Raw genomic sequence first — 26,890 nt, forward strand, 5'->3', positions numbered from 1 at the left:
ATAATGGCTCACAATTCAGACTCTAGAGTCATAATTGCAAGTCTAGGTTCAAATTCTGGCTTTGCTCCTTACGAGCCACAATACTTTGGATAAGTCACTTAATCTATTTCCTCATGCATGCCATGTGAAAAATACCAAACCTCTTTGGAGGGTTGAGAGAGTACAGGTTAAGTGCTTGGGCCTCCCTGGAGCACGTGGCCTGTGGCTTTACACAACTACAGGTTGGGTTCCAATTTCTCCACATTGTCCAGGGTAGTATCTAGTATCATTCTTATTAACCTTTTCCAATCAGTAGAAATATGGTTTCACGTCATTTTCATGTTTATTGCCTATTTATATTTCTTAGTATGTGAGTTGCATATTTTTATTTCTATTGAAGGTATTCATCTTGCTTTAGCATCTTTTTTAGCCATTTGTATATCCTAAGTATAGTGACACTTGTCATATTTGTTGCACATATTTTTTCCCAGGGAAATCTTCATTGTGCTCAGTTTGGTGAGAAAGATGGTTTTATAAATCATTGCTATATAATATTATATGTAGTAATGTAAGCATATGCATTACGACCTGAGAACACTGGGGAAGGTTGGATTTGGAACAGTGCGCACTGAAATTTGAAGGATGAGTTGATATTTGTTAAAGGGACAAGGAAGAGTGGAGTGGGAAGGACATTCCAGGTAGATGATCTGTCTGTGCGGGAACACTGAGGCACCACAGAGCCTGACATGTTTACACATTTGGTGGAACTTAAGCACGGGGCCACTGTGAGGAGGTGCACAGAGATGGCACTGGGGACTTAGGCTGGCATGAAAAAGCTAGAGCCTCATGCCATGTTCAACTTGGGACCTTTGCCTGTAGGCCAGGGAGAGCCATGGAGGATTCTAGGCATACAAAACTGAATTTGTGCTATGGGAGGATCAGAAGTCCTGAGACCAGTTAGAAGCATTGCATTTGTGCAGGCTGAGGGAAAGAGGCCCCAACTAGGCCCGACTCTGGAGGTTTGTCCTTATTTACCTGGTAAAGTTGAGGGAGTGGCACAAGTGGTAGTCATAACTAGAGGCATCATGCTGCCTCTACCGTCTTCTATCATGTCCTTTTTATAAAGCTTCTGATTAAACTTACGTAATAAAAAAGGATTTGTTATTTAAAGCTCTCAAACACAGATTTATTGATGCCTTACCCTCAAGTTGCTAAACGTTCAAGTGTCCCCACATGTGGGTACTTCTTCTATGAAATAGGTAGTAGCTGGCACTTATGGTGAGATGGGATTTACTAGAGTAAGATTTACATTGAGCAAGAATTTATGATGACTTGGGCAGTAATAAAACCAACAATCATAATTTATGTTTCATGTTAATACTTTGATATTAGATTATCTACTTATTTTTCAAACTAAAATGAATCCTCCAATTTTAATACCACTGGAGGACACGATTTTAGACATTATGTGTCTGATAAAGTGAGAAGACAAAAAAGTAGTCCTTCTTAATATTTTTATGGCCATCTTACAATATTGGCCCAGCTTATTAACCTTTTTTTTGTGGTTTTCCCGTGTGTTGCTGCTAAATCATATCTCCTCCCATCTGTATTTGTTCATTTTCTATGTGTTATTGTTATCAACATTATCATTTCATTTTGGACCCTGACATCCATGCTGAATTTATTTTATTGGATTTGTTTATTAGAATCCTATTATTACACCCTGTATATTTGCTATTTTGCCCATTTTTTTCCATCCACAGATAAGTTGGATATGATTCCTATATCTTCATCCAACTCATTAATGAAGATACCAAGAAAAACGGAAGTTTTTGATATCTGTCTATATCACTTTTGTCCAGGTTGACATCATCCTATGAATTAGCACTCTGAGTACGGTTGATCATGTGATAAAAGCAGCCTCTTCACTCTGTTTACACAGCTTGAATTTCTTTACCTTGCTAATACTCATCTTTCATGTATTAGAAAAGATTTTGTTCAAACAGAGATACATTTTGTTGTTTCTGATCCTTGCTTTTCCCAGTACAACAGCTTATCAAGTCGAGGCTAAGGATGGGCTGACGTGCATGGGTCTGAGGTTTTCTAGGATTCCTTTCTTAATACTGTTGATCATCTTATCCAGGATCAGTTATCAAGCTCACAGGCCTCTGTGTCTGTAGGATTTTATTTCTTAACAAGAATGCCCCTTTCTGAAATAGCTTTGCCAAATATCAGTTATTTTAGGTGCTGTTATATTTTTCATATGCTGTTCCACTCTTACATAGAAGATGTTTCACCTGCTTAGATGTTGTAGACCGTGGTCTGAAGCCAGAGCTAAAGGCTTTATTTTAGTTGTTGTTTTGAGAAGCATAATCTAAGATGATGCTTAAGATTTTGATATCTGGGGTTAAATAATGTCATAAAGAAAAAAATTTTGAATTATTTTGGAGTGGAAAGCTTCAGATTCTGACCCTAAAGAATGTTAAGAAAGCATTCAGGCACATTTTGGTCAACATCTGTGCATTGAAATCTAGGTCTTAAAACAGTTTATATTTTAAGATTATTTCAGCAGCAAGACAAGAATTTTTTAATGCCAGTACATTTTGTGACAGGTTAACTGGTTCCCTAAGAACTATATTTGGCTTGCAAATGTATTTTGTTTGGCCCACATAGTGTTTTTTTTTTAAATTGGAATTAATTGCCAGCATTTAAAAATAAGGATATTTCATAATAATAATAATAATAATAAAAACTAAAAAAGCAACAACCTGGATTTCCTGCCCTTTTGGAAAAACTGGAAGATCTGTGGCTGTACTGGCCACTCGTCCTCTGTGGTGTAATACAGACACAAGGAGCTGGCGAGGGGCTGCCCGCCAGCCTGTGTCATGTGAATGGCTCCAGTCATTTCATCTGGCTGGCTCTTGGAGTATGTTTGAGTTTGCACCTGCTGAGTTGAGAGCTTAACCAATTAAAAGTGTACTTAGAGTTGGAAGGAGAACAGTAAGATGGCAGTTATTTTCCATTTGTTCTCTGAACATAGACTGTCTGATCTTTGTTATAATGTGATTAGTGGAAGTGCTTGGTAGAGCAGGTGGTGTTTCCCCCAGCAACAGTATTCACCGGACAGGTCGGGGGAGAGCTGAATTTCTAATCACATTGTACATCTACCAGTTTGTTCCTGCAGGTGACAAACAAGGTTTTCTGAAAACAAAACAACCGTAAGTTTCTTATGATACTTAAAGTAGGGAAAGCAGGTGCTGGGTCTTAGTTGTGTAATTTGAGAGCTAAGACCTGAGATGTTAGGTGATTTATCTGCGAGCCCCTACCTGTCACCTATTGAGTGGTAGAATAGGGACTGGAGTCCAGGACTTCTGACTCCAGCTTAGTTGCTCATTTTACAGTTTAGTATAATGGCCTGGAGCTGAGATTTGCAGTCAGAGTTGGCTACAGATCCCACTTTGCTCCTTACTAGCTGTATGACCTTTCTGTGCCTCAGTTTTCTTATTATAAAAAGAGGGAAATAATATTAATAATACCGACCTTATAGGATTGATACGAAAATTAAATCCAATTTTGCATTGAAAGAACTTAGAAAAGTGGCTGCTCCTTAATAAACAGTATTTAAATAATGCATAATATCTGAAATATATGTATAAATTATATTTTACATGGTAGAGTTAGCTAAAACCAGCATGTTACCTAGATAGAATTATTGTGTAATTAGTATTTTTCCCCCTCCTAGAATTTAGAAAGGCCTTTAGGGATAGTTTTACTCTATGTATTACCCCCCCAAAAAAACCAAAAAAACTTCAATTTGAGCCAGTATTCTTTTTATTAATGAATTTTTGTATAGCAAACAGGTTCATTCAAAAGCATAAAGTTTGTCAGCTTACTCTTCAGAATGTAGACAAATAACTGAATAGTATGAAAATATTTTAAGTCCTCACCGAGGACTCTATTTGAATGGATTTGCTTCAGTCACCAAATAAATCTTGTACGTGTGGTGGATATAAAGCACTCCTAGATTACGGATTTTACAAAGATAAGGCTCTGATCTTAGCTTATAGTGGAAAAGAGGGTGGAAGGAAAGGAGAGAATGATTTCCATAATACCTGGTATGATAAGAACAATGCCTAAAGGGGAAATTGATGTCCAGTGGGAGCATAAACAGAGCACTGTGTCTGGTTGGACATAGTGGTCAGCATGAGAACCAAGAGGAAGGCCGGGCGCGGTGGCTCACACCTGTAATCCCAGCACTTTGGGAGGCCGAGGCAGGCGGATCACTAGGTCAGGAGATCGAGACTACGGTGAAACCCCGTCTCTACTAAAAAATACAAAAAATTAGCCAGGTGCGGTGGCAGGCGCCTGTAGTCCCAGCTACTCGGGAGGCTGAGGCAGGAGAATGGCGTGAACACGGGAGGCAGAGCTTGCAGTGAGCCGAGATCGCGCCACTGCACTCCAGCCTGGGCGACAGAGCGAGACTCCGTCTCAAAAAAAAAAAAGAGAGAACCAAGAGGAAGAGATGCCCCTAGGAAAGGAGTAGAGGAGGTGGAAGAAGATTGCGGAATAGACGTGTGAATTTTAGTGTGGACGGTTGTCTGAGCTGTTGGTGGGCCAGCCTTCTGATATTTGGCCTGGAGCTTCAAAGAATGATAGGGTTAGTGATATAGATGCTATTTAAAGCTTTGCAACTCACTATGGAAGATGGATTGTGTGAGGCCCTTGCCAGAGGGTTGTAAATTACGTATGCCAGAGAGTGAGGAGGGCCTCAGCCTCCAAAGCAGTAGAAATGGACTGGAGGGAGAGGATGGGGAAAGAGTCAAGGCATGTTTTAGGTAAAAGTGGCAAGTCAGGTGGGAGGTGTGAGGAAGAAGGAAGAGTCAGGGTTACTCAGAAGACACTGGTGCCATGGGCTAAGACGGGGCTACAAGAGAGCAGGTTTGGAGGGGAAAGTGAGCTTAATTCAGTACATCTGGAGTTTTTGAGGAATCTGAAATATCCAAGTGGATATGAAGCATCAGAATATTTTGTCATGCCTGAAGGAATCTTACTTGAGTGGATTTGTGTAAGTAAGCAAGAAATTGTCTAGTGAATGGTTAATCTGTAACTGGGAAGAGGCCAATCCTGGGAACACGGATTTGGAAGTAATTAGCATACAAGTGATGTTATAGCCACAAGCACAGATAATACTGTTCAGTCAGGAAGTGAAGGATAGAAGGAGCAGTGGGCTAAGGAGTCCCACCACGGAAGCTAAGTAGGAATAGAATCTGAATGGCATCTCAAGTCGGTGAGAGAAGGAATGGATTACCTAATAAGTGGTGTTGGGATAAGTGGTAACCACTTAGAGGGAAACAGAAAAGGTGGGTCCTTGACTCAACTGTACACTGAAATTAATTTTATATGGCATGAAGCTTAAAATGTGAAACACCTTAAATGTACTTGAAGGCAACATCAGGACAATTTGCATAGTCCCGGCATGAGAAAAACCTTTATGGTTAGGAACCACAAAGGACAAAATAGAGAAATCTGATCTAGTAAGAGTTAAACAAAAGACTCACTGGAAAGTAAAAGCGATTGGGGAATCTATTTGCTATGTATGTAACAGAGTTAATATGCATATTAAGATTTTTTTTCTTAGCAATCATTAAGGAAATGATTAATGCCCAATTAGAAAAAGGGGCAAAAGAGAATAAACAGCTTATAAATAAAGCATTGCAAATTATCAATAAACATATGAAAGGATATTTTAATTACGCAATAAAAAGAAATGCCATTTATGGCCCAACAGAATAATTTTTTTTTTTTTAAAGACAATCCTTGGTATTAGTGAGAAGTACTGGGAAATGGAGATGTTCCTGTTTCTTTTTAGAGATAAGTTTTCGTCATGTTTTCCTGCATGTTAAAGATTTATGGGAGGAATGTTCTTCAGGTTGTTTAATAATAGAGCACTTCATCGTTAAAAGGGAAGAAACAAGTTCATTCGTTTGGTAGACATTTATATTTATTGAAGACTGTTACATACCAGTCACTCTTATAGCGTAGTTGAGGTGGGATATGAGTAGTCAGATGTTACTCTAAAGTATGATAGAGTGAGTCCCGAAAGATGGAAGAATGGGAAATATAGGAGACATTGCAGGGGGCACTCCATTGGAGGCAGTGGTTTTGGGAGAGGCCTTGAGACCAAAGGGAATGTGGAGTGTTTGGGGAGCTGCTGCGGTATGGAGAGGAAGGGGTTCATGGCCGTCTCGAAGGGCTGTGCCCACAGTATGGAACTGGAACTGTGTGTTGAAGCAGTGGAGAGCCTTTGGAGAATTTTAAGCATGGAAGTGATGTATTCAAACTTGTTTTGACATGCTGAGGTTCATAATGGACTGGCTCTTGAATTAACAGGGAAGTCCACACTGCAATGGAGATTACTAAAACTGACATGGAGGATCCTGAAAAACAAAAACTTTGGAAGACAGTCTATTTTTAAAAGTTCCCAGGAAATGCAAAGGAATTAAGAAAAAAAAATTGACAAGATTATTCTATTTGAATAATAGACCAAAAAGTTATTTTGGGGAATGAATATCCTGCATTATGCACAGTGATAGATTTGTCTTTATAATGTAGCAAATGTTAAATTTCAATATTATTTTCCTACGTGCAGAACGCATATTGAAGTATGATACAGTGGAATCCCTAAGCAGCCAAGCTATCCTCTAACTCAGGTCCCCAGACTGTCATAGTTCACAGTGCCCGTCGTGTTTTGTTAATGTTTTTTATGATGCTTGTAGTCAAAAGAATTACCTAACAGTTCTCTTTATGAAATAGCTGGGTCCAAACAATTTAATGAGTATTTATGATCAAGCACTTTAGTAGCAGTTTGAAGAAATAACGTGTATCCACTTAAAAGGAAAAATATAATTGTCCCTCTATCTCTGTGGGGGCACGTTCCAAGACCTTCACAGATGTGAAAATCTTTGGATGCCAAGTCCCTAATATAAAATGGTGTGGTATTTGTATATAACCTGTGCTTATCCTCTCATATGCTTTAAATCATCTCTAGATTACTTTAAATCATCCCTAATACAGTGTTAACGCTATGTAAGCAGTTGTTAAACGGTACTTTTTTTTTTAACTGTTTTTTTATTGTTGTACTGTTGTCTTTTATTGGTTTTGTTTTCTGAATATTTTCAATCCAAGGTTGGTTGAATCTGTGGTTGCAGAACCCTGGGATATGAAGGGTCTATGGTAGTATTTTTATTTCATTCTTAAAAAGCCTTAATTACTGATGAGATGTGTGAAGCTATTGAGTACTGCATAGCTTCCCAAATCTTGGAAACCAGCACCCTCATTTCCATTTCTACATTGATTTGTTTGGGTAGTACTTGTGTTTTATCCCAGCAATTACTAGTCCCTCCCTCTCTTCACCAAAGATAAAGATACGATGTCACACAAAAAAATGTAGCATGAGCAAATATTGAAACTGTGGACTACCTTGAACTAACGGTTTTCAGAGTGTTGGACAGATGTCACTTTGTTTCCTTCAAAAACTTAGATATTCTGTGATAGCTCTGTCAGTTTGCTTTGGTGTCTTGGGGTGCCTCAGTGCAGTTTGGGAGCCAGAGCTTTAACTTGGGTTCTTAGTGTTGGCAGTACCTGGGTTAGCATGCAGCCTAACAATGAAAGTATACTGTGTGGGCATATAATCATTTGTGCCTTGGTATTCATTCAGCCAGCTGGCTTAGAGTTTTTGGTGTCTGCTTTGTGCCAGGTACTGCTTGGACACTGAGGGTTACAGTGAACTCGGATGTGTTTGCTCTCAAGGATCTGACGGTCTGTAGGGAGAATTATAAGATTAGGAAGTGAAGCAGTAGAGCAGAAGTCAGCAAACTCTTTCTGTAAAGGGCCAGGCAGTAAATATTTTAGGCTTTGTGGACCATTCAATCTCTATCTTAGCCACTCAGCTCTAACATTGTCATGGGAAAGTAGTCATAGGTTATACTTAAACTAATGGGCGTGGCTGTGTTCTAGGAAGATTTACAAAATCAAGAGGCGGGTAAGATTTGGCCTATGGAACATGAATTGTGCAACCCCATGACATAGATATAATTAAAGTGTTGTGGAAGCAGCAGCAGATGGCATCTAACCTGTGGACTCTCAGAGGCAATGACAAACATACCTCCTGCTAGGAGCATCACTGCTGACTTGAGGAGGGTGCAGATGAAATTAGCAAGAAGGGAAAAAGGGTGCTGGCCTAAGGAGTCCTGAAGGGTCTGGCAGCTGTGGAATGGCAGCCATTTTAGTGTGGCCCGGACACACAGCAGAGGCAGTGTGCAAGGCCTCTTTCTAGGTTCCGACTCCAGTTGTATGGATTGTATATTTTCTCTCTTGTTCTTTTTTGTTTTGTACCTCATTTTGGTCAGTCATGTCCTGCAGTAGCTTCCAGAGAATGGGTACACGGAAGGTGATATATCTTTTGACATTTTGCATGTCTTTGTAAAATATATGTTATCCACTCAACAGTTTGAGTATAGAATTCAAGTGTGAAAATAATTTTCACTTGTATTTTGGAAGGTGTTCTTTTTAGCTTTTACTGCTAAAAAGTCTGGTGTGTTCCTCCCCTTCTCAAGAATATTTATGGGTCACACACCCAGTGTCTCATGTACACCCGTAACCTGCTCTGGAGGTGGTGCTGTCACCATCCCTGTGTTACAATGGGGGTTTGTCCACACTCACACCGCAAGTCACAGAGGCCTGACTTGAGTAATTTATTCTGATGTTGTTCTTATTCCTGAGCCCTTGTGTATGGCCTCCACTCCCTGGAAACTTGTAACATCTTTGATACAGATATTTTGATATTCTCAGTGATGCATCTTGGTATCAGTCTTTTCAAATTCCTTGTGCTGGGTTATGTGGGCTCTTTGAGGACTAGATTTTTGCTAGGACTAGACCTATATACTGATAAATTTTGCATACATCTTTGTTACTGCAGCTATGTCCTAGTTAATCTCCTTGAAACATCACTTTGTTCCAGCTTCCCTCTTTCTGAAAAGCTATTCATGCCTTCCTGTACAGTCTAGTCTTCCCAGATAGAACTTCTCAGTCTGGCCAAGTTTATGTTTTTCGTAAGTATTTCTTTCTTTTAACTTGAAGAGCCCCTACACTTCACTTCAATAACACAATGGAGTCTACCAAACTGCAGAGTTTATGATCCTGAAAAGCCTTCTTCACTGGGAGCTAATGCTGGAGGAATTTAAGATCTTGTGGGAAGGAAATGGGATAAGGAAAATAGTTGCTGGTCAAAGTTTTTAAACAACGTTGATGTTTCCTCCTAGGAAACAGTAAAGAAAGGGACACTAGGAAGAATACAAATGAGCAGTGCGGGTACTGTTTACTGCCTGTGTGATTGCACTTGTTTTTCTCAACTCCCAGCATCTCCACTCCTGTGGATGGGTGACCCACTCGTAGGCTTATTTACCTTTACAGTAGTTCAGAGTCTTTTCTCCCTCGAGTGTTCCAGCTTAGTATTTAATTTCTTTTGAGAATTAATGACAAGGGAGTCATCTTATTGTATGGCAAAAAGATAGATTCTTGAGATAAAAGATGCTTTGGGCTGTCTTGATTCCTTTCACCCTGACTGTGCAGGTGTTGCCTGAGGCCTCCTTCTGCACACAAGGCTGGAGGCCTCAGTGCCACCAGGCTAGGTTCGTGCCAGCAGGACATGCTAACTCACTCTCTGTCACGTTTCCTGATCTGTCTCTACCTACCTGTCCCCACCACCGCCACCATATTTATGTATATAGAGAGAGGGGTTGGGGGACAGGGGAACAGAGACAAAATAAGCAACAAAATGTGTTGGGACTAGTTTCTGGTATTTAGCTTTACTTTTCTCAACTCTTTTTTTCTAATTTTCTTCGGCAGAAAAGCCCTAAACCTCATGTACACTGGAACCAGAATTCTCAAGGTTGAGAAAAATACAAGTCAAAGTACATGTGTGAACACTCATCTTCACAAACAAGGCCTTTAAAAGCTCAGGGGCCCGTGTTGACAGGACCGAACTTTGCCATGTGGGGCCCCAGGCTCAAGTTCTGCCTATGCTTTATGATGGTCTAAGATTGAAGTCAGCATATGTGTAAAGAAATAGAACCAGATATTTTTCTTTCCGTTCAACAATCTTACAGATTTATTCTGCATGATTACTTTTCTTTAGCAGAAGGGTTTATTGACTTTTTAAGTCCTTTAAAATAATTAGTATAGGAAACAAACTGGTCACCCTTGGGCAGGAAGGATACTGCCCATGAGCATATTTTGTCTGGCCTTTAGAATGTGTAAAACATATGCATTATTTTCTCACATTTACAAACTTTGGTGTTTCATTTAAAATGCCAGATTTCTACCTCATCTGGAAAAATCAGCATATTTGGCAAAATGAGGCTGGTGGCTGCCACTTTTATGCTAGGCAGAGGGGCTGCAGTTTGCACCTGCTGTGAACACGTTTGTTACTTGCTTTGCCCCTGCATATTTGCATTTGCACCCTGTTGCTGCATCCTAATTTTGAAAGTTAGCTCCTGAAATTGTATAAAAATTTGTGCTCCTCTAAGGAATAAGGCATTGACAGGGGAAAAAAGTGAATTCTGACAATGTTTCTATCAGGAGTGAGCAGAGAAAAGCTTCACAAGCATCACTTTTTTTCTGAAAGTACTTCGGAAGGCTCTGTTCGTGTATTGTTCTGGCCCACAGTAAGTCCATTTGAAAGTTTTGCTTGGTGGGGAAGTCTGATGTGTTATAAGCACAATATTGTGTTGCCCAAATAGACTTGCCCAGAATTCTCTGTGTAAATGTATCACACCAGAAAGTCTTCTTTATTATCCTGCTTAAGTTAAGCAGGCTTCAGTGACACTGCCGTTGATCCTTCTGTCCCTGGGCATCGCCTTCCTCCTGCTTACTGACCTCCTCAGCAGAGTCTTTGATCCGTGGCTGTTGCTGGCATAGGCTTTGTGCGAGCTCGCTACTGTCTGCGTGCCTGTTCCCTGCCAGCAGGAATGGAATATTACAGCTTCGCTTTGGGAAGTCTCTTATGTGGATCCTGAATAGAGAGCATGCCTCTCTGCTCCAATGGTTGAGGCTGAAGCAGGGAGGGATTAAGTGATTTACCCTCAGCCATACCACTAATTAGTAATGGAGCCAAGATTAGCATCTAAATCTGGAAGCACCTGGTCCAGAGCTCTTTCTCAGCTGCCTCCCTCCACCCCTTCTTGCACTTCTTCCTGGCATGGCTGTAGGGCCTGTGTCTCTTTTTAGAATAATCGAAACTTGTAGTGAGGGACTGTTTCATTTCAAGATAATGTTTAGCCAGTCAGTGAATATGGTTTATGATTATTTTAGTCAGAGTTTGAGTATTACGGTCATGTTTGGCTCCATTACTCAGTTATTCTTGTACAGTTGTATAATTCTATAAATTCAGCAACTGGCATTTTAGACATTTTGTGAATACATTTTCATTCTACTAAGTAAACTCAATGACCCTGGAATTGACTAGGAAGTTATTCATTCATCCAGAAAATAATAGAACACTTTTGAAATGTGTGCTCACGCCTTTTGCATGTTATGGTTATAATTAAGCTATTTGGGATTCATTTCCTGGGTTTTTGACAGTACTTGACAGTAGCCGAGAAGAGATCTTGCCATCTGCTTTCACTAAGAAAAATATTTTTTCGAATTCTCTCAATGGGCTCCAGTTATTTAGGTGTTGGATCTCCTTTCCTTTATCGAGTCTTCATTTCTTATCTCTTTTCCCACATTTTCAATTTTTTTTTGTATTTTGTTCTGAAAGATTACTCAATCTTTTTCTTATTTTAATTTTAATATCAGACAATGTGTTTAACTTCTAAGAGCTATTTTTATTTCCTGTTATTCCTTTTTCATTGCATCCTCTTGTTTTTTATAGTTATGCCATGTTTGCTCAGAGGACACTATTTAGAGTTTTTTAGGTTCTTTTTTTTTCTTTTAAGTTTTCTTGTTTCCTATATCATCCCCATTTTCTCTGGAAGTACTTTTTATTTTCCTTTTGGTTATCCTAAATTTCTCTTTAATATTTTAGCCTTTGCTTGTATGTTTTGTGATCTTTGGTGCCCTGTGCCAATGTTGTAATAAATGAGGCAATTTTAGGTCTGACACAAGAGTTTTCAGTGTATCATAAGGATCTTGTTGGCTGGTGGTGTCCCTCTAGGAAGAAAGGATGAAGGGTGGATGGGAATTTCATTACTCTGGGGGATCCCTAAATGTCCAATGTGTATCATCTCCATACTGTTACCCTAGTTTTTTCTTTTTAAATTATTAAATTTGTATGAAATAGAAACTTTCCAACACCATGTAAATGGGAGACAAAACTAATATAACTTGTCATAAATGACTAAACACAAGTTAACGTACTAATAAAATACATAAAAATATCAATCCAGGTATCACTTAAAATTGTCAAAAATTCAGTCTCATGCACTGCTTTTCTACATTTTAGTAGAGTTGGAGTAGAGTTGATAGCCATGTGCTTATAATTTCGTTGTAATTTTATAATTATAGTTATGATCTTTAACTTGAAGCCCATCATTTGAAAATTGGCCTCGTAGTAGATACCTAAAGCAACAGCTGTGTCCAATTATTGATGTCTCCACAAGCCAGGGAAGCTTGAGTTTGAGTATCTCCAAAGTCTCTAAATGTACAGTGTTTCAGAATCTGTCAGAATCTATTTGAGTGTTTGTGTGCACAGTATAAGGTGAGCCTTCAGAACAATCTGAACACCATCTGGAATTCCTCTCCTAACCTAGGACTGACTGCATTGCACAGATGATGGATATTTACGTATGTTTGAAACGACCATCCTGGATGGTGGACAATAAAAGAATGAGGACTGCTTCAAATTTCCAGTGGCTGTTATCAGCATTTATTCTTCTATATCTAATGAATCAAGTAAATAGCCAGAAAAAGGGTAAGTGCATCAGCCTTCCAGAGAATGAACAGATTGCAGTTTTATTTCCATTTTGATGACGAAGCAATTTTGTTGCTTTATTGACCCCTTTAGGATTTTGTTGGTTAAAATTCATTTTTTTGTCACCTTTTTTCTATGTACTTTTAGTTTCTTTTAAAAAGATCCTTAATGATAGATCAAAATATTATTTTACCATGAAAAATTAAAATATAATTTACATACAATAAAATTTGCCTTTTTAAGATTCAGTTCTGTGAGTTTTGACAATGAATGTAGTTATGTAACCACCAGCACAATCAAGATAGGGAACAGCCCCAGCACTGCAAAAGCTTCCTGACTCCTCTGTAGTCAGCCCTCCCAGGCCCATCCCCTGCCAGCACTGCCTTGTCTCCATAGACACTGTTTTCTGTCTCTATAATGTTACCTTTTTAGAATATCATATCAATGAAATCCAAATATTTTTAAATGTATTATGTTACATCTTAAATATATTAAGAATGTTTATGTAGATATTTTATAGCTTATTTATATAAAGAAATTATCATCCTCCTGCCCGTTGGTTTAGTTTTTATATTATTTCCATATTTAAACAGATCTCTTTTCTCCAAGGTCATTCATTAAATTACTTTATTATTATGATTAGTGCTGCTTTATAATGTGAGTACTTTTAATGTAATATTTGTTTTTCTGTCATATAAATAGCTTTATAATTTATTGCTACAGTGAATATCGTACCAACCATGTACAAAAACAAAAACATTTTTCATAAACATTTATAGAATCTGAGATGGACTACCTTTTTTATTCTATAGTTGCCTTTTCCCCTTGTTTCCCTCCTTTCTTCCCTCTTTCCCTCTCTCTTATACCCCCCTTCTTTTTACTCATTTTCTTTTCGGGGTGACTTTTTTCATTGCATAGTGCTTACATATTCCATGGTGTAATGTTACTTTATAGATGTGAATAAGTACTAGTAGGATTGTAATCTTCTGAATTGTTACTTTCCAATTGTTTAGGCCCACACCAAAAATATATTTCTCAAATGAACTCATGAGTTTATTACTGTTTAAATTTAATATACTTCATAATAACCTAAAGATTAGTTATGGGAGTTCTACCAAGGGGGCAGTCTGGTAGCAAGCAATGAAGTGGGGTTGACTAGGAGTTTCAGAGTTTTGTTTAAAAACTTGGAAGGCACATCATTTTTACTTAAGACTTCTTTGTTTTTGTTTTTTGTTTTTTCCTTAAGTGGGGCTATTGAAGATTCAAGAGGTGCTAGAATCCCCTCAAGCCCTCTCTTGGTCCCATTATTGAATCTACATGACTAGCCACTCACTCCCTTAATTTGTCTTAGTTGCTTGGAAGTGGAATTTTTGATAGCAGCCTAACCCCAAAATGGTCTAGTAGCTGGCCCACTTTCATCAGTTTACCCTTTAGTTTTTTTTTTTTAACCAAAGCTGCAAAAAGAAATAGAAAACCAGTCCACTCCCATGACTGCAGGATCATCTCTTTGAAAAAAAAAAACATGGGCTCTCTGCAGACACACATGCTTGTGCTTACAACTGAAAATGGTTGACTTTTTAGAGTGCAGTTGACTTATTCAGCATATTCTGTGTTTATGTGTGTCTGTGTGTGTGTGTGTGTGTGTGTGTGTGTCTCCTCCAGGGGCTCCTCATGATTTGAAGTGTGTAACTAACAATTTGCAAGTGTGGAACTGTTCTTGGAAAGCATCCTCTGGAACAGGCCGTGGTACTGATTATGAAGTTTGCATTGAAAACAGGTAATTTTAATTTACTTTAATTCACAATGAGCTAGGTTGAATTGCAGAAACGACCCTCAGTTCTTACCTTGTTGCTTGTGAAACTAAAGGGTTATTTCCTGCTTGTGTTCTGTGTCCAGCAGAGTCTGCCGTGACCTCTGCCTCATTTTTCTGCTGTAGGGCACCAGGCGTTATGAGGTGTGATGGCAAGGTGAGAAGAGGGGACAGAGTCTGCAGTGGCTTTCAGTGCAGATCTGGTAGATAAGACTGTCACTCAGATTTCTGCCACCAAATAAAGCCACATGGCCATACCTTGCTTCAGAGAGGCAGGGAAGGACGGTCTTAGTGTGAGTCCAGAAGGGGGAGCCTGAAAACTTTGCTGAAGAGCACACATGCCCACCACAGGCCAAACAGAGAGGAAGTTAGTTCTGGCCCCCTGCTCCCCTGGGAGGTCACAATAAACAAATAGTAGCAAGGCTGTGGTTTTTGTGCAAGGGAGTGGACACTAGGAGTATGAATGTCTAGAAAGGCTGTCAGAGGAGGTGTAATTCTGGAGTAGGCACAGTCAGTTTTCTCAGCAGAAAAGGAATAGGAGGACATTCTACCCTGAAAGAATATTGAGTACAATGGCTTGAATGTATGAGATGGCGTGATTTGGAGAATTCAGGTGTTTTTGCATTGCTGATGCCTAAAGAAGCCTCACCATGTGAGAGGTTTAGAAGGAGATAAGCTGGACCCATTCAAGTCCAGAGTCCTAAGCACCCAGCCCTAAGGCTGGGGCTGGGTAGTTGGTGGGGGCAGGAATGCAAGAGGCATGGAAAGTCCTTTCAGTAAAGTAAACATTTTTATAAGAAGTTTGAAACATATATGAACAACAGTATAAGGAATATAAGCATGCTCTGGAGAGATATCAAGGGCTGTGGAACAAGAGAGGAAAATATCATTTTGTGTAAGAGATACCAGGGGAACTGGAAGCATTTTGAAAACAGAACTGAAGAGGAAGTTCTGTTAAGAATAAACCATGAGCCAAGGCAGAGGAGCAGGGGAGTTGCCAGTTTCATTTCCTTCATCAGCATCCGTTGAACATCATCCTAGCATGAGGAGCGCTGTGATGCACTGGTCCCTCAGTGAAGGGGTGGAGTGTGAGCAGTGGAAGTCAGCCTACAAAGGGAAGGTTGAGGTGGGATTTTGAAAGGCATGCAAAAACTCCAGCTGTTTGGAGTCATCTATGCTTACTCTACTTTTGGTACAATGAGGTTGTTTTTCCTACCCCCACATCGGTAAAGTTACTATCAATCTGTTTTTTCAGTCTTAAAATGTGGTACAACCTATCATGTTTTTGCAACAGAGAGGGCATAAAGTATTTTCCATTGTATTTTGTGTTAACCAAATTTTTATGAAAATTATACTATTAATTTTATTTGCTAATTAAAATTCAACTTCTTATTACAGGTCCCGTTCTTGTTATCAGTTGGAGAAAACCAGTATTAAAATTCCAGCTCTTGCACATGGTGATTATGAAATAACAATAAATTCTCTACATGATTTTGGAAGTTCTACAAGTAAATTCACACTAAATGAACAAAACGTTTGTAAGTATTTGAAAACAAACTCAATTTTAAAGTAAGTCAAGTGTCACTTGTTAGTATTGTGGTGCTTTCTAGTTTTTTGAATTTCATGTGTTATGCTATTACTTTTAATTCACTCAGCAACCTCCCTATGAATTGTAGATGGTAGCCAAGATCAGAAGGAAGCAAACTTTTCTTCTGGCCAGTCAAAATAGCCCAGAATTCAGGCTCCTTCTCTCAGTTCCATACTCTTTTCTTTAGCCCCCTTGACTCCTGCGTACCTTCCAGAATTTCTCAGATGCCCCTTGCTCTAGGGTGTAGTCTTATCTGGGAAGCTACTGAAAAATGACAGTATTAGAATCAGAAAGGCAAATCAAGACAGACTGTAGGAGACTCAGTCGATTAATAGTTCACTGTGTTTTACATATCATGTAATGTATTGGTAGCATTATAAATAATAATGGTCCTGATCGTGATTAGAATAACAGTATTGGGATAAGAAAATTGAAAAGCAAATTAGGTGAGTGTAAGGAACGGAGGAGATGGATACATTAGCAAATCTTTGAGCACCTACTGTGTGCAAGAGAAGCTCTGCAATGCATGTATAGCTGTCCTTTAGAGGATCTGGATCTCTTGACAATTTGCTACTAAATAAAAGTATGAAAATTAAGTGTCTGTGGATCTAAAGATGCTTTCTAAATTATATAAAGCAAACAAGATTTTATATATATATATACACACACACACACACACAGTAAAGTTTGTACTTACCATGTGTAAGCATGAAAAAGTCTTCATAAGATTTTTAATTTCTGCATTTCTTAAAATCACCTGAAAATTTGGGTCATTCTGAAGCAGAATGTGGGTCCTGTAAAAAAAAAGCTGGGAATACTCTTATCTTCTTATGTCCTAAGGAAGCAGGAGCACGTAGATTATGGGTAAAGCTGAATTAGCATTAGAAGAAAATAAGAAAGATTTTCATTAAATTTCTTCCCTATCTGAGTTTCTAGAAAGCAAGTTAACATTGTCCTCACATGTCTGTTTAGCACAAAGAAATGCAGATGGCAGTTAATGGGAGCTTAGGGGAAACTTCCCTATATGCTATAAAGAAAAGAAAGGGAGCAGTGGCTTTTAAAAATCCTTGTACTTGTAATTATGGCCATTACTGTCTTTAGCTTGAAATGTTGGATATTACTTGTATTTTTAAGAGTAGCCCACTGCTATTTAAATAAAATGTAAATTATGTGGACTTTTCAGGGAGGGAAGCATTTTAAAGATGAGCGTTGTCTTAGTAAAATACTCCCGTGTTTCATAAATTGTAAGTTACTACATCATGTGACATCCTGAATCATTTGAAAGAATAGCTGTGTTCTTGGAAGCCTCTTGCTCTTTTCTGGTCACACTGGCACCCTGAGCTTTCCCTGTCCTGGCACTAAATCAACTTCTTGCCTCTCGTTTGTCTGCATTTTTCCTTTTCCACAAGGAGCTGCCCACTTAAAACTTCTTTTTAAAGCATCCTCCACTGTCCTTATACAGCTGTGTAACTGTTGACTTTGCTCTGTAGTTTAGACTGTAAATCCACATGTTCTGTGTCCTGTACAGCCCTAAACACTTTACATAAATCCAGTGTCGAACACTGTATTGGGCAAATTTGAGTTAAACCTATTTTTAATAACTATTTTTAAGTTCCGAGATTAATGTGTATTGGTTTGTTCTGCCCTTTTTGCTATTTAGCATATTCAGCTACCCTAGCCCTGCACTGTCCTGCAGTTTTGGGCTTACCATGACTATATGTAATTGGTCCTTGAGCTTCTAGGATAGAAATGAGGCAAGAAAGGGTGAGTCTATGGATTTCTTCTAACTCACCTTTACTTTACTGTTATTTGAGGAGGAAACATGCAAGAAAGTCCAAGTCTCTCTGATTCTCAAACCAGAAAGTCTACATTTCATAGAATGGAACATGCTCATACCTTCTTTGTTTTCCATTGGTCCAAAATTTTCCATGATTTATCCGCCCTTAGGGAGAGTTAATGATTTTCAAGGATACATTACTCTTCCTGCTACCTTTTTTAGTGTCCTGGATTCTCCCTAGGAGATGCCCAAACCTTTGAGCATGGATTTTTTTCTCTTTACCTTTTGTAATGCAGCTTCAGAGCCCACTGTTCTCCTAAACTTCTTTCTCAGATATTAACAGTAGCCTCGCCAGTGGTTTTTCCACAGTCTTCCTCTATAAACTGTTTTATTTGGCACAGGTAACAACTATTTGTTTTTATTTCGATGATCCTGGATTTTCTCTGGTTTCCTTCTGCTTCTAGGATTCCCTCTCTGGATTCATGTTGGTGTTTTTGGCTCCTTGAAGGTGTAATTGTCTATTGGCAGCCCCTAAAAGGAGCTTTGGCTGGTTTATGTCTTTGTGTTCATGCTCTTTCCTACCACTACACTCAATGAGTTCCTTTTAAGTCTGCATCCACATTCTGACTCCATGGTGTCTTCTTCCCCTGACCCTTACTCATCCATAGCCAGGCTTCTGTGTCTCTTCACAGTGGTTCCCGATTCCTTTTGCTCCTCTTGCTGCTTTCTGAGCTAGAAACTTGAGAGAATATTGGTTGTTTCCCTTTTTCATTAGAACCAACCATTTATTTCTTTGATGTAGTCATTTCTTTGAAATGTCCATGACATCTTTTCCATAGATGGCATCTTAGTTTATATCCTTGTCACTCTAGCCAGGATTGCTCCAGTGGTCTCCTAATTGGTCACCTTATCCCCTGTCTCAATCCCCCGCAGTCTGTGTTGCATACTACTGATAAAGGAACCTTTCTGACACACTTCTTATATCCTGCTACTTCTGCACAGTAACCACTGGCTTCTTAACTCAATGCCTTAGTCACTGAGACAATCCTGCTACTGTTTAATGGTATCTAAAATCAGTAATGCTCATAGCATTTCTCAAGTGGGTGACATCCCCCAGCACGAGAGACTCTTGACACCAGGAGATGCCTGAGACAGCTGCAGAGAAAACAGAGAGAAGCCTTTACCAAAGGAAGCTTTCTATATTTTGTTATTTTCTTAGGGCTGCCCTACAGCCATACAGAGGAAACTCGTTTTCTTCTCTCTGATGTTGCCTACCTGTAGGTTCCTGACTAAATGACACTAGAGTACTGTGGAAACCTAGTTGCTGTTTGTATTAGAAAATGTGCTGTGGATTTGAAACAGCCAGCTAATAAATAATTTTCTTAAATTTGGCTGATGAAGCATTGGGAGCTACCTCTACAGATAAATAATATATATGTTCCCCTTTTTCAGAAATTTGAGAGAATATTAGTCGTTTCCCTTTCTCATTAGAACCAACCCTTCATTTCTTTGATCCAATCATTTCTTTGAAATATCCATGACATTTTATCTTTTCCATATATGGCATCTCAGTCCATGTCCTTATTACTGGGTTCTAGAGTTTCCTTTTAAATCTTGATTATTGATTTTTTGATCAAGAAGGAATAGAGTTTATAAGTAGTTGATTAGTGGCGTTACAGTATGAAGAATCATTACTTATTTTACTAAGTTTTCTCTTTTGTTTCCTCTTTTTAAAGCCTTAATTCCAGATACTCCAGAGATCTTGAATTTGTCTGCTGATTTCTCAACCTCTACATTATACCTAAAGTGGAACGACAGGGGTTCAGTTTTTCCACACCGCTCAAATGTTATCTGGGAAATTAAAGTTCAACGTAAAGAGAGTATGGAGCTCGTAAAATTAGTAAGTTTGAACATAGATTTTCTTCCTATGACATTAAAGAAACTGAATAATTTTTTTTAAGAAGCCTTAAGGTGGTATCAGTGAACTTTTGGATTATTTAGGAAGTAAATCAGATACCTTTCAGGGTTCATTAAAAACATCATGCATGATTTAAAAATCACTTGTTAATTATTAAATGATGTGTAACCATTACAGATAGCATAGGAAATTAGGGGAGAAATAAGCCGTGATTCTACCACTTGAAAATAGTAAGTACTGTTTTTGTGTATTCCTGTCTGGACTTGTTTATATGCATGTTTTTATGTAAATGAAAGTGCACATTTAATTTAGTGTATTATTTTACCTTTGTCTAATGTTTTGAAGCATGTTTAGCCAGAACTTAGCCATAGAGAATTTTTTTTATAAATCTATAAGCTTGAATTTATCAGTACATGCTTTTTCCCTCTCTCGTTTTTTCAATCCTGTTTATGAATGGCCTCTAAGGAGTAATGAACAACAGTTATGAAAAGTTTGACAGCTGTTACCTGGAAATGCTCCCTTTCAGCCTTTTACTCTTTTTCTTGATAGATTTGGAGTTTGCTTAGTTACAGGTTTAAGAATTAGAAGACCATCTCATGATTTTACAGTTTATTTGTTCAAGTTGCTCAAGTACATAGATAAAATAGTAAAGATAATAAAAAAGATTATTCTATATTTCATACTTTCTTATTGTTTCTCTTTGACAGCCCATGTATTTCATTCCTAAAATAACAATAGTCAGCTAGCACCTAGCCTATATGGGACAATAGCCTATTGCTTCTAGGCCACATACAAACCTGCATGGCATGTTACTGTACTGAATAATGGAGGCAATTGTAATATATTGGTAAGTATTTCTGTATCTGAATATAGAAAAGATATGTAAAAATATGGTATAGAAGACTTTAAATGGAGGAGGGACTTCAAGATGGCTGACTAGAGGCACCTCGTACTCACCTTCTCTACAAAGAAGAACCAAGATAGGAAATAGTAGATCTTCACACTTCAAATAGATCATCCTAGAGAGAGCATCGGGATTCAAGAGAAGTGACAGGAAGCACCTAAAGCAGGGAAGGAAGAGGAAAGTGAGGCAGCCAGCAGAACACCAGCAGTGGCTCCACTGCTAAAGTGCATTCCATGTGCCCAGAGTCCCCTGCCTGCAACTGCTGAAGCACAAGTGTGGCGTGATGTGCCACCACTAAGGCTGAAGCGTGAGTGAAGCGCAGACTACAGCTACTGAGACTAGAATGCAAATTGTGCGTTCCCCACTTGCATGCCTATGGCTACCATTGAAAGCAATCTCTTCCTCCTCAGTAGCAGGGCCACAGCACAGCCACTGCTGCTGTCCACCTGAGCATTCTGGAGGGAGCATGGGGAACACCGCATGCCTGCCTACCACAGCTAGTGTCTACATGTACTACGAGAGGGCCTGAGGACAAGCCCACCCAGCTTTGTTCCCTTGCCCTGGTGCCAGAACTTACAGCCTATGGACCTAGGAATCACCTAGCCTAGTCTACCACCATCAGCACCTGAGCACCTCTTCTAGGGGCCTGAGATTGGGCCCACACACCCTGTTGCTACCACCACAGCTGGCACCTACTGCACATGCTACCTGCGGGCCTGAAGACTGGCCCACTCAGCACATTGTATCTACTGCCAGCACCAGAGTGCACTGCTCAAGACCCAGAGGGTTATCCTACCACTGCTACTGCCATCACCCACACCACACCTGCTGGCCAGGGGCCTGAGAATGTACCCAGCCCACCAGTCTCAATACCAGCATCCAAGCAAGCCACCTGGACGCTCAAGAATTGGCCTCCTTGGACCCACTAACAATGGGGCCATTGAATGCCATCCTGGGGTCCAAAGACAGGCATACTTGGCTTACCACTTCCACTGCCGGGACCCAAAGACTGGACCACTTACGCCACTCTTATTCAACAATAGTACTGGAAGTCCTAGCCAGAGCAGTCGGGCAAGAGAGAAAATAACAGGGATCCAAATTGGGAAAGAGAGAGTCAAATTGTCCCTCTTTGCTGGTGATATAATCTTGTATCTAGAAAAGCGTAAAGACTCCCCCAAAAAACTTAGATCTGTAAATAAAGTTAGTAAAGTTGCAGGAGGTAAAATCAATATAGAAAAATGAGATGTGTTTCTATATGCTAATAATGAACTGGCTGAAAAATCAAGAAAGCCATCCCATTTACAATAGCTACAGAAAAATAAAGTACCTAGGAATAAATTTAACCAAGTAGTTGGAAGATCTCTATAAGGAAAACTACAAAACTGATGAAAGAAATTGAAGAGGACACAAAGACATTCCATGCTTACAGATTGGAAGAATTAATATCATTAACAGGACCAAACTGCCCAAAGCAATCTGCACATTTAGATTCAATGCAGTCCCTACAAAAATGCCAATGTCATTTTCCACAGAAATAGAAAAAACAATCCTAAAATTTGTATGAAGTCAAAAGAAACCCAAATAGCTGAAGCAGTCCTGAGTAAAAGTACAAACTTGGAGACATCACACTACTCAACTTCAAAATATATTAAAAGGTTATCTATAGTAATCAAAACAGCATGTTACTTGTATAAAAACAGATACATAGACCAGTGGAACAGAGTAGAGAATCCAGAAATAACTATGTTTTTATAGCAAACTTATCTTTGACACAGGTACCAAGAACATACATAGTTGGGGAAAGGATATCATCTTCAATAAATGGTACTGGGAAAATTGGATATTCATATGCAGAAGAATGAAACTGGATCTCTGTCTCTCATATACAAAAATCAACTCAAGATAGATGAAAGACTTAAACATAAGACTGAAACTATAAAACATGGGGAAAATACTACAGGACATTGGTCCAGGTAAAGATTTTATGGCTAAAACTGCAAAAGCACAGACAGCAGAAGCAAAGATAGATTATATTAAACTAAAAAGCTTCTGCACAGCAGTGGAAACAGTGGAGTGAAGAGACGGTTGAATGGGAGAAAACATTTCCAAACTATTCATCCAACAAAGGACGAATATCCAGAACCTACCGTGAACTAAAACAACTCAACAATTAAAAAATTAATACTCCCATTGTAATGTGGGCAAAGGACATGAATAGACATTTCTCAAAAGAAGACATATGGACAACAGGTGTATGAAAAAATGCTCAATATCACTACTTACCAGGGAAATACAAATTAAAACCACAATCAAATCAGCTCACCTCTATTAGAATGGCTATTATTAAAAAGACAAAAAAAACTTATATATTGGTGAGGATGTGGAGCATGGGAAACTCTTATACAATGCGACTGGGAATGTAAATTAGTACAACTACTATGGAAATCGGTATGGAGATTTCTCAAAAAACTAAAAAGAGAACTCCTGTAGATCCAGCAGTCCCACTTCTGGGTATCTGTCCAAAGGAAAATAAATCAGTGTATTAAAGGGTTACCTGAATTCACATGTTTATCATGCCACTATTCACAATAGAAAATATGTGGAATCAACCTAAGTGTCCAGTAGATGAGTGGATAAAGAAAATGTGATATATACACACAATGGAATTCTGTTTGGCCATAAAAAAGAATGAAATCATGTCATCTTCAGCAACCAGGATGGAACTGGAGGCCACAACGCTAAGCGAAATAAGCCAGGCACAGAAAGATAAATATAGTATGTTCTCACTCACTCATGGAGACTAAAAAAGCTGATCTCATGGAGGTAAAGATATTATTAGTAACAGAATGATAGATACTAGAGACTGAGAAGGGTGTGTTGGTGGGACGGGCAGGAAGAGAGGTTGGTGAATGGGTACAAATGTACAGTTAGATAGAAGATATAAGTTCTGTGTTAGATAGTCAAGTAGGGTGACTGTAGTTAGCATCCATGTATTATATATTTCAAAGTAGCTAGAAGACTTGAAATGTTCCCAACACAGAAATGATAATACTCATGAGATAATGGATACCCCAAATACCCTGACTTGATCATTACACATTCTGTGCATGTAACCAATACTCAGATGTATCCCATAAATACTATGTATCAATAAAATGTTTAAAGAGATAAAAAATGGTACACCTGTATAAGGCACTTACCGTGAATGGAGCTTGCAGGACTAAAAGTTTCTCTGGGTGAGTCAGTGAGTGAATTGAGGGCCTAGGACATGACTATTCACCACTGTAGTCTACATGGTACAATTAGACCACACTAAACTTATAAAACTTTTTATCTTTCTTTGGTAATAAATTAACCTTAGCTTACTGTAACTTTTTTACTTCAGAACTTTTAATTTTTAAAAAATATTTTGACTCTTTTGTATTAACACTTAGCTTAAAACAAACACATAGTACAGCTGTACAAAAATATTTTTATATCCTTACTCTATAAGCTTTTTTGTATTTTTAAAAATTATTTTTCTTTAACTTTGTAAACTTTTTTGTTAAAAACAAGGACAAAAACACACACGTTAGCCTAGGCCTACGCAGGGCCAGGATCATCAGTATAACAGTCTGCCACCTCCACATCTTGTCCCACTGGAAGGTCTTCGGGGCAGTAACATGCATGGAGCTGTCATCTCCTCTGGTAACCATGCCTTCTTCTGGAATACCTCCTGAAGGACCTGCCTGAGGCTGTTTTACAGTTAACTTTTAAAAACATGTAGAAGGAGTGCCCTCAAAAATAATGATAGGAAGTGTAGTACACTAAATACATACACCAGTAACATAGTCATTTATTATCATTATCAAGTATTATGTACAGAGCACAATTATATGTGTTATACTCTTATACCAGCAGCACAGTATGTTTGTTATTCCAGCATCACCACAGACACATGAGTAATACGTTGCACTATGACATTATGTTGGCTATGATGTCACTTGGTAATAGGAATTTTTCAGCTCCATTATAATCTTATAGGATCACCATGGTATATGTGGTCCCACATTGACTGAAGTATTGTTATATAGCACATTACTGTATACCTTGATTCTTTTTATCCTCACAACAGTCCCAGGAGGGTGATACTATTATTATTCCCATTTTACAGATGATACAGAGTCACAGGAAGACTTTAAGTGGTGGAGTCAGGATTCCAACCCAGGCAGCTTGGTTTCAGAGTCTGCTCTTAACTGCTACAATTTATATTTTATAAGAAATATATATATTTTAATTTAAAATGTCCTCCCCTTCTCACGTATCCTACTCGAACCTGCATTTCAAGACCCAGGTCAAATCCTACTCCTTATTTTATTTTATTTTATTTTATTCATTTGTTTTTAGAGATAGGGTTCTGCTCTGTCAACTTGGCTGGAGTACAGTGGCATGATCATATAGCTGACTGCAGCCTCAAACTCCTAAGGGATACTTTTGCCTCAGTGTCCTGAGTAGCTGGGGCTACAGGTGCATGCTGCTGTGCCCAGCTGTTTTTTTTTTTTTTTTCATAGAGATGGGGTCTCACTTTTTTGCCCCATCTGCCTACTTCTTATTTTAAAGCCCATCCTTTTTCTTTTTTTTTTTTGAGACAGTGTCTTGCTCTGTTGCCCATGCTGGAGTGCAGTGGCATGATCTCGGCTCACTGCAACCTCCAAATCCCGGGTTCAAGCTATTCTCTTGCTTCAGCCTCCCCAGTAGCTGGGACTACAGGCACATGCCACCACGCCCGACTAACTTTTTGTATTTTTAGTGGAGATGGGGTTTCACCGTGTTAGCCAGGATGGTCTCGATCTCTTGACCTTGTAATCTGGCCACCTCGTCCTCCCAAAGTGCTGGGATTACAGGCATGAGCCACCGCGCCCAGCCTTAAAGCCTGCAGACTCTCACTTTTCTTGATTCTAATGGCAAGTCTTGTCTGTTAATCTAATTTGCAGCTAGCTTTGATACAGTTCTACAGGTGCTGTCTTAAAGGTATTATTTATTTAAATTATATTGCTTAACTTGTCATTATGGCCTAACATTTTGCATTCTGGGTTACCACTTACAGGCTTAGGATAACTCCTCAAACCTAGTTTGTATCTTTTGTAAAGTGGCAATATTTGCTCTGGGGTCTGCAAAGTAAATAGTATATCTGTAAAGCTGCTAAACAAATATTATTTGTCACTACTCCCTTTAGGGACAAGGCTTTTTATTTTTTTATTTATTAAATTTTATAATTTTTTATTACACTTTAAATTCTGGGATACATGTACAAAACTGACGGTTTGTTACATAGGTGTATACGTGCCATGGTGGTTTGCTGCACCCATCAATCCATCATCTACATTCGGTATTTCTCCTAATGCTATCCTTTCCCTAGCCCCCCATCCCTGACAGGCCCCGATGTGTGATGTCCCCCTCCCTGTGTCCGTGTGTTCTCATTGTTCAACTCCCACTTATAAGTGAGAACATGCGGTGTTTGGTTTTCTGTTCCTGTGTTAGTTTGCTGAGAATGATGGCTTCCAGCTTCATTCATGTCCCTGCAAAGGACATGAACTCATCCTTTTTTATGGCTGCATAGTACTCCATGGTGTGTATGTGCCACATTTTCTTCATCCAGTCTATCATTGATGGGCGTTTGGGTGGATTCCAAGTCTTTGCTGTTGTGAATAGTGCTGCAGTAAACCTATGTGTGCATGTGTCTTTATAGTAGAATGATTTATAATCCTTTGGGTATATAGCCAGTAATGGGATAGCTGGGTCAAATGGTATTTCTGCTTCTAGATCCTTGAGGAATTGCCACACTGTCCTCCACAGTGGTTGAACTAATTCACACTCCCACCAACAGTGTAAAAGCATTCCTATTTCTCCACATCCTCTCCAGCATCTGTTGTTTCCTGTCTTTTTAATGATCGCCATTCTAACT

At 38.9% G+C, this 26,890-nt stretch overlaps 1 protein-coding gene across 1 annotated transcript in view; it reads left to right on the forward strand.

The window, feature by feature from the left end:
• LIFR (LIF receptor subunit alpha) overlaps window positions 1–26,890 on the forward strand; it is an 82,977-nt gene that overhangs the window by 13,214 nt on the left and 42,873 nt on the right. Inside the window, exons 2-5 of the mRNA XM_034960150.4 lie at window positions 12,789–12,949; window positions 14,612–14,726; window positions 16,158–16,297; window positions 19,861–20,024. Of these exons, the coding sequence (XP_034816041.1) occupies window positions 12,808–12,949; window positions 14,612–14,726; window positions 16,158–16,297; window positions 19,861–20,024 (561 nt within the window). The 5' untranslated portion in view covers window positions 12,789–12,807. The remainder of the gene's footprint in view (window positions 1–12,788; window positions 12,950–14,611; window positions 14,727–16,157; window positions 16,298–19,860; window positions 20,025–26,890) is intronic.

This window comes from Pan paniscus, chromosome 4 (assembly GCF_029289425.2).
Source record: "Pan paniscus chromosome 4, NHGRI_mPanPan1-v2.0_pri, whole genome shotgun sequence".
In the NCBI taxonomy this organism is placed as follows: domain Eukaryota; kingdom Metazoa; phylum Chordata; class Mammalia; order Primates; family Hominidae; genus Pan; species Pan paniscus.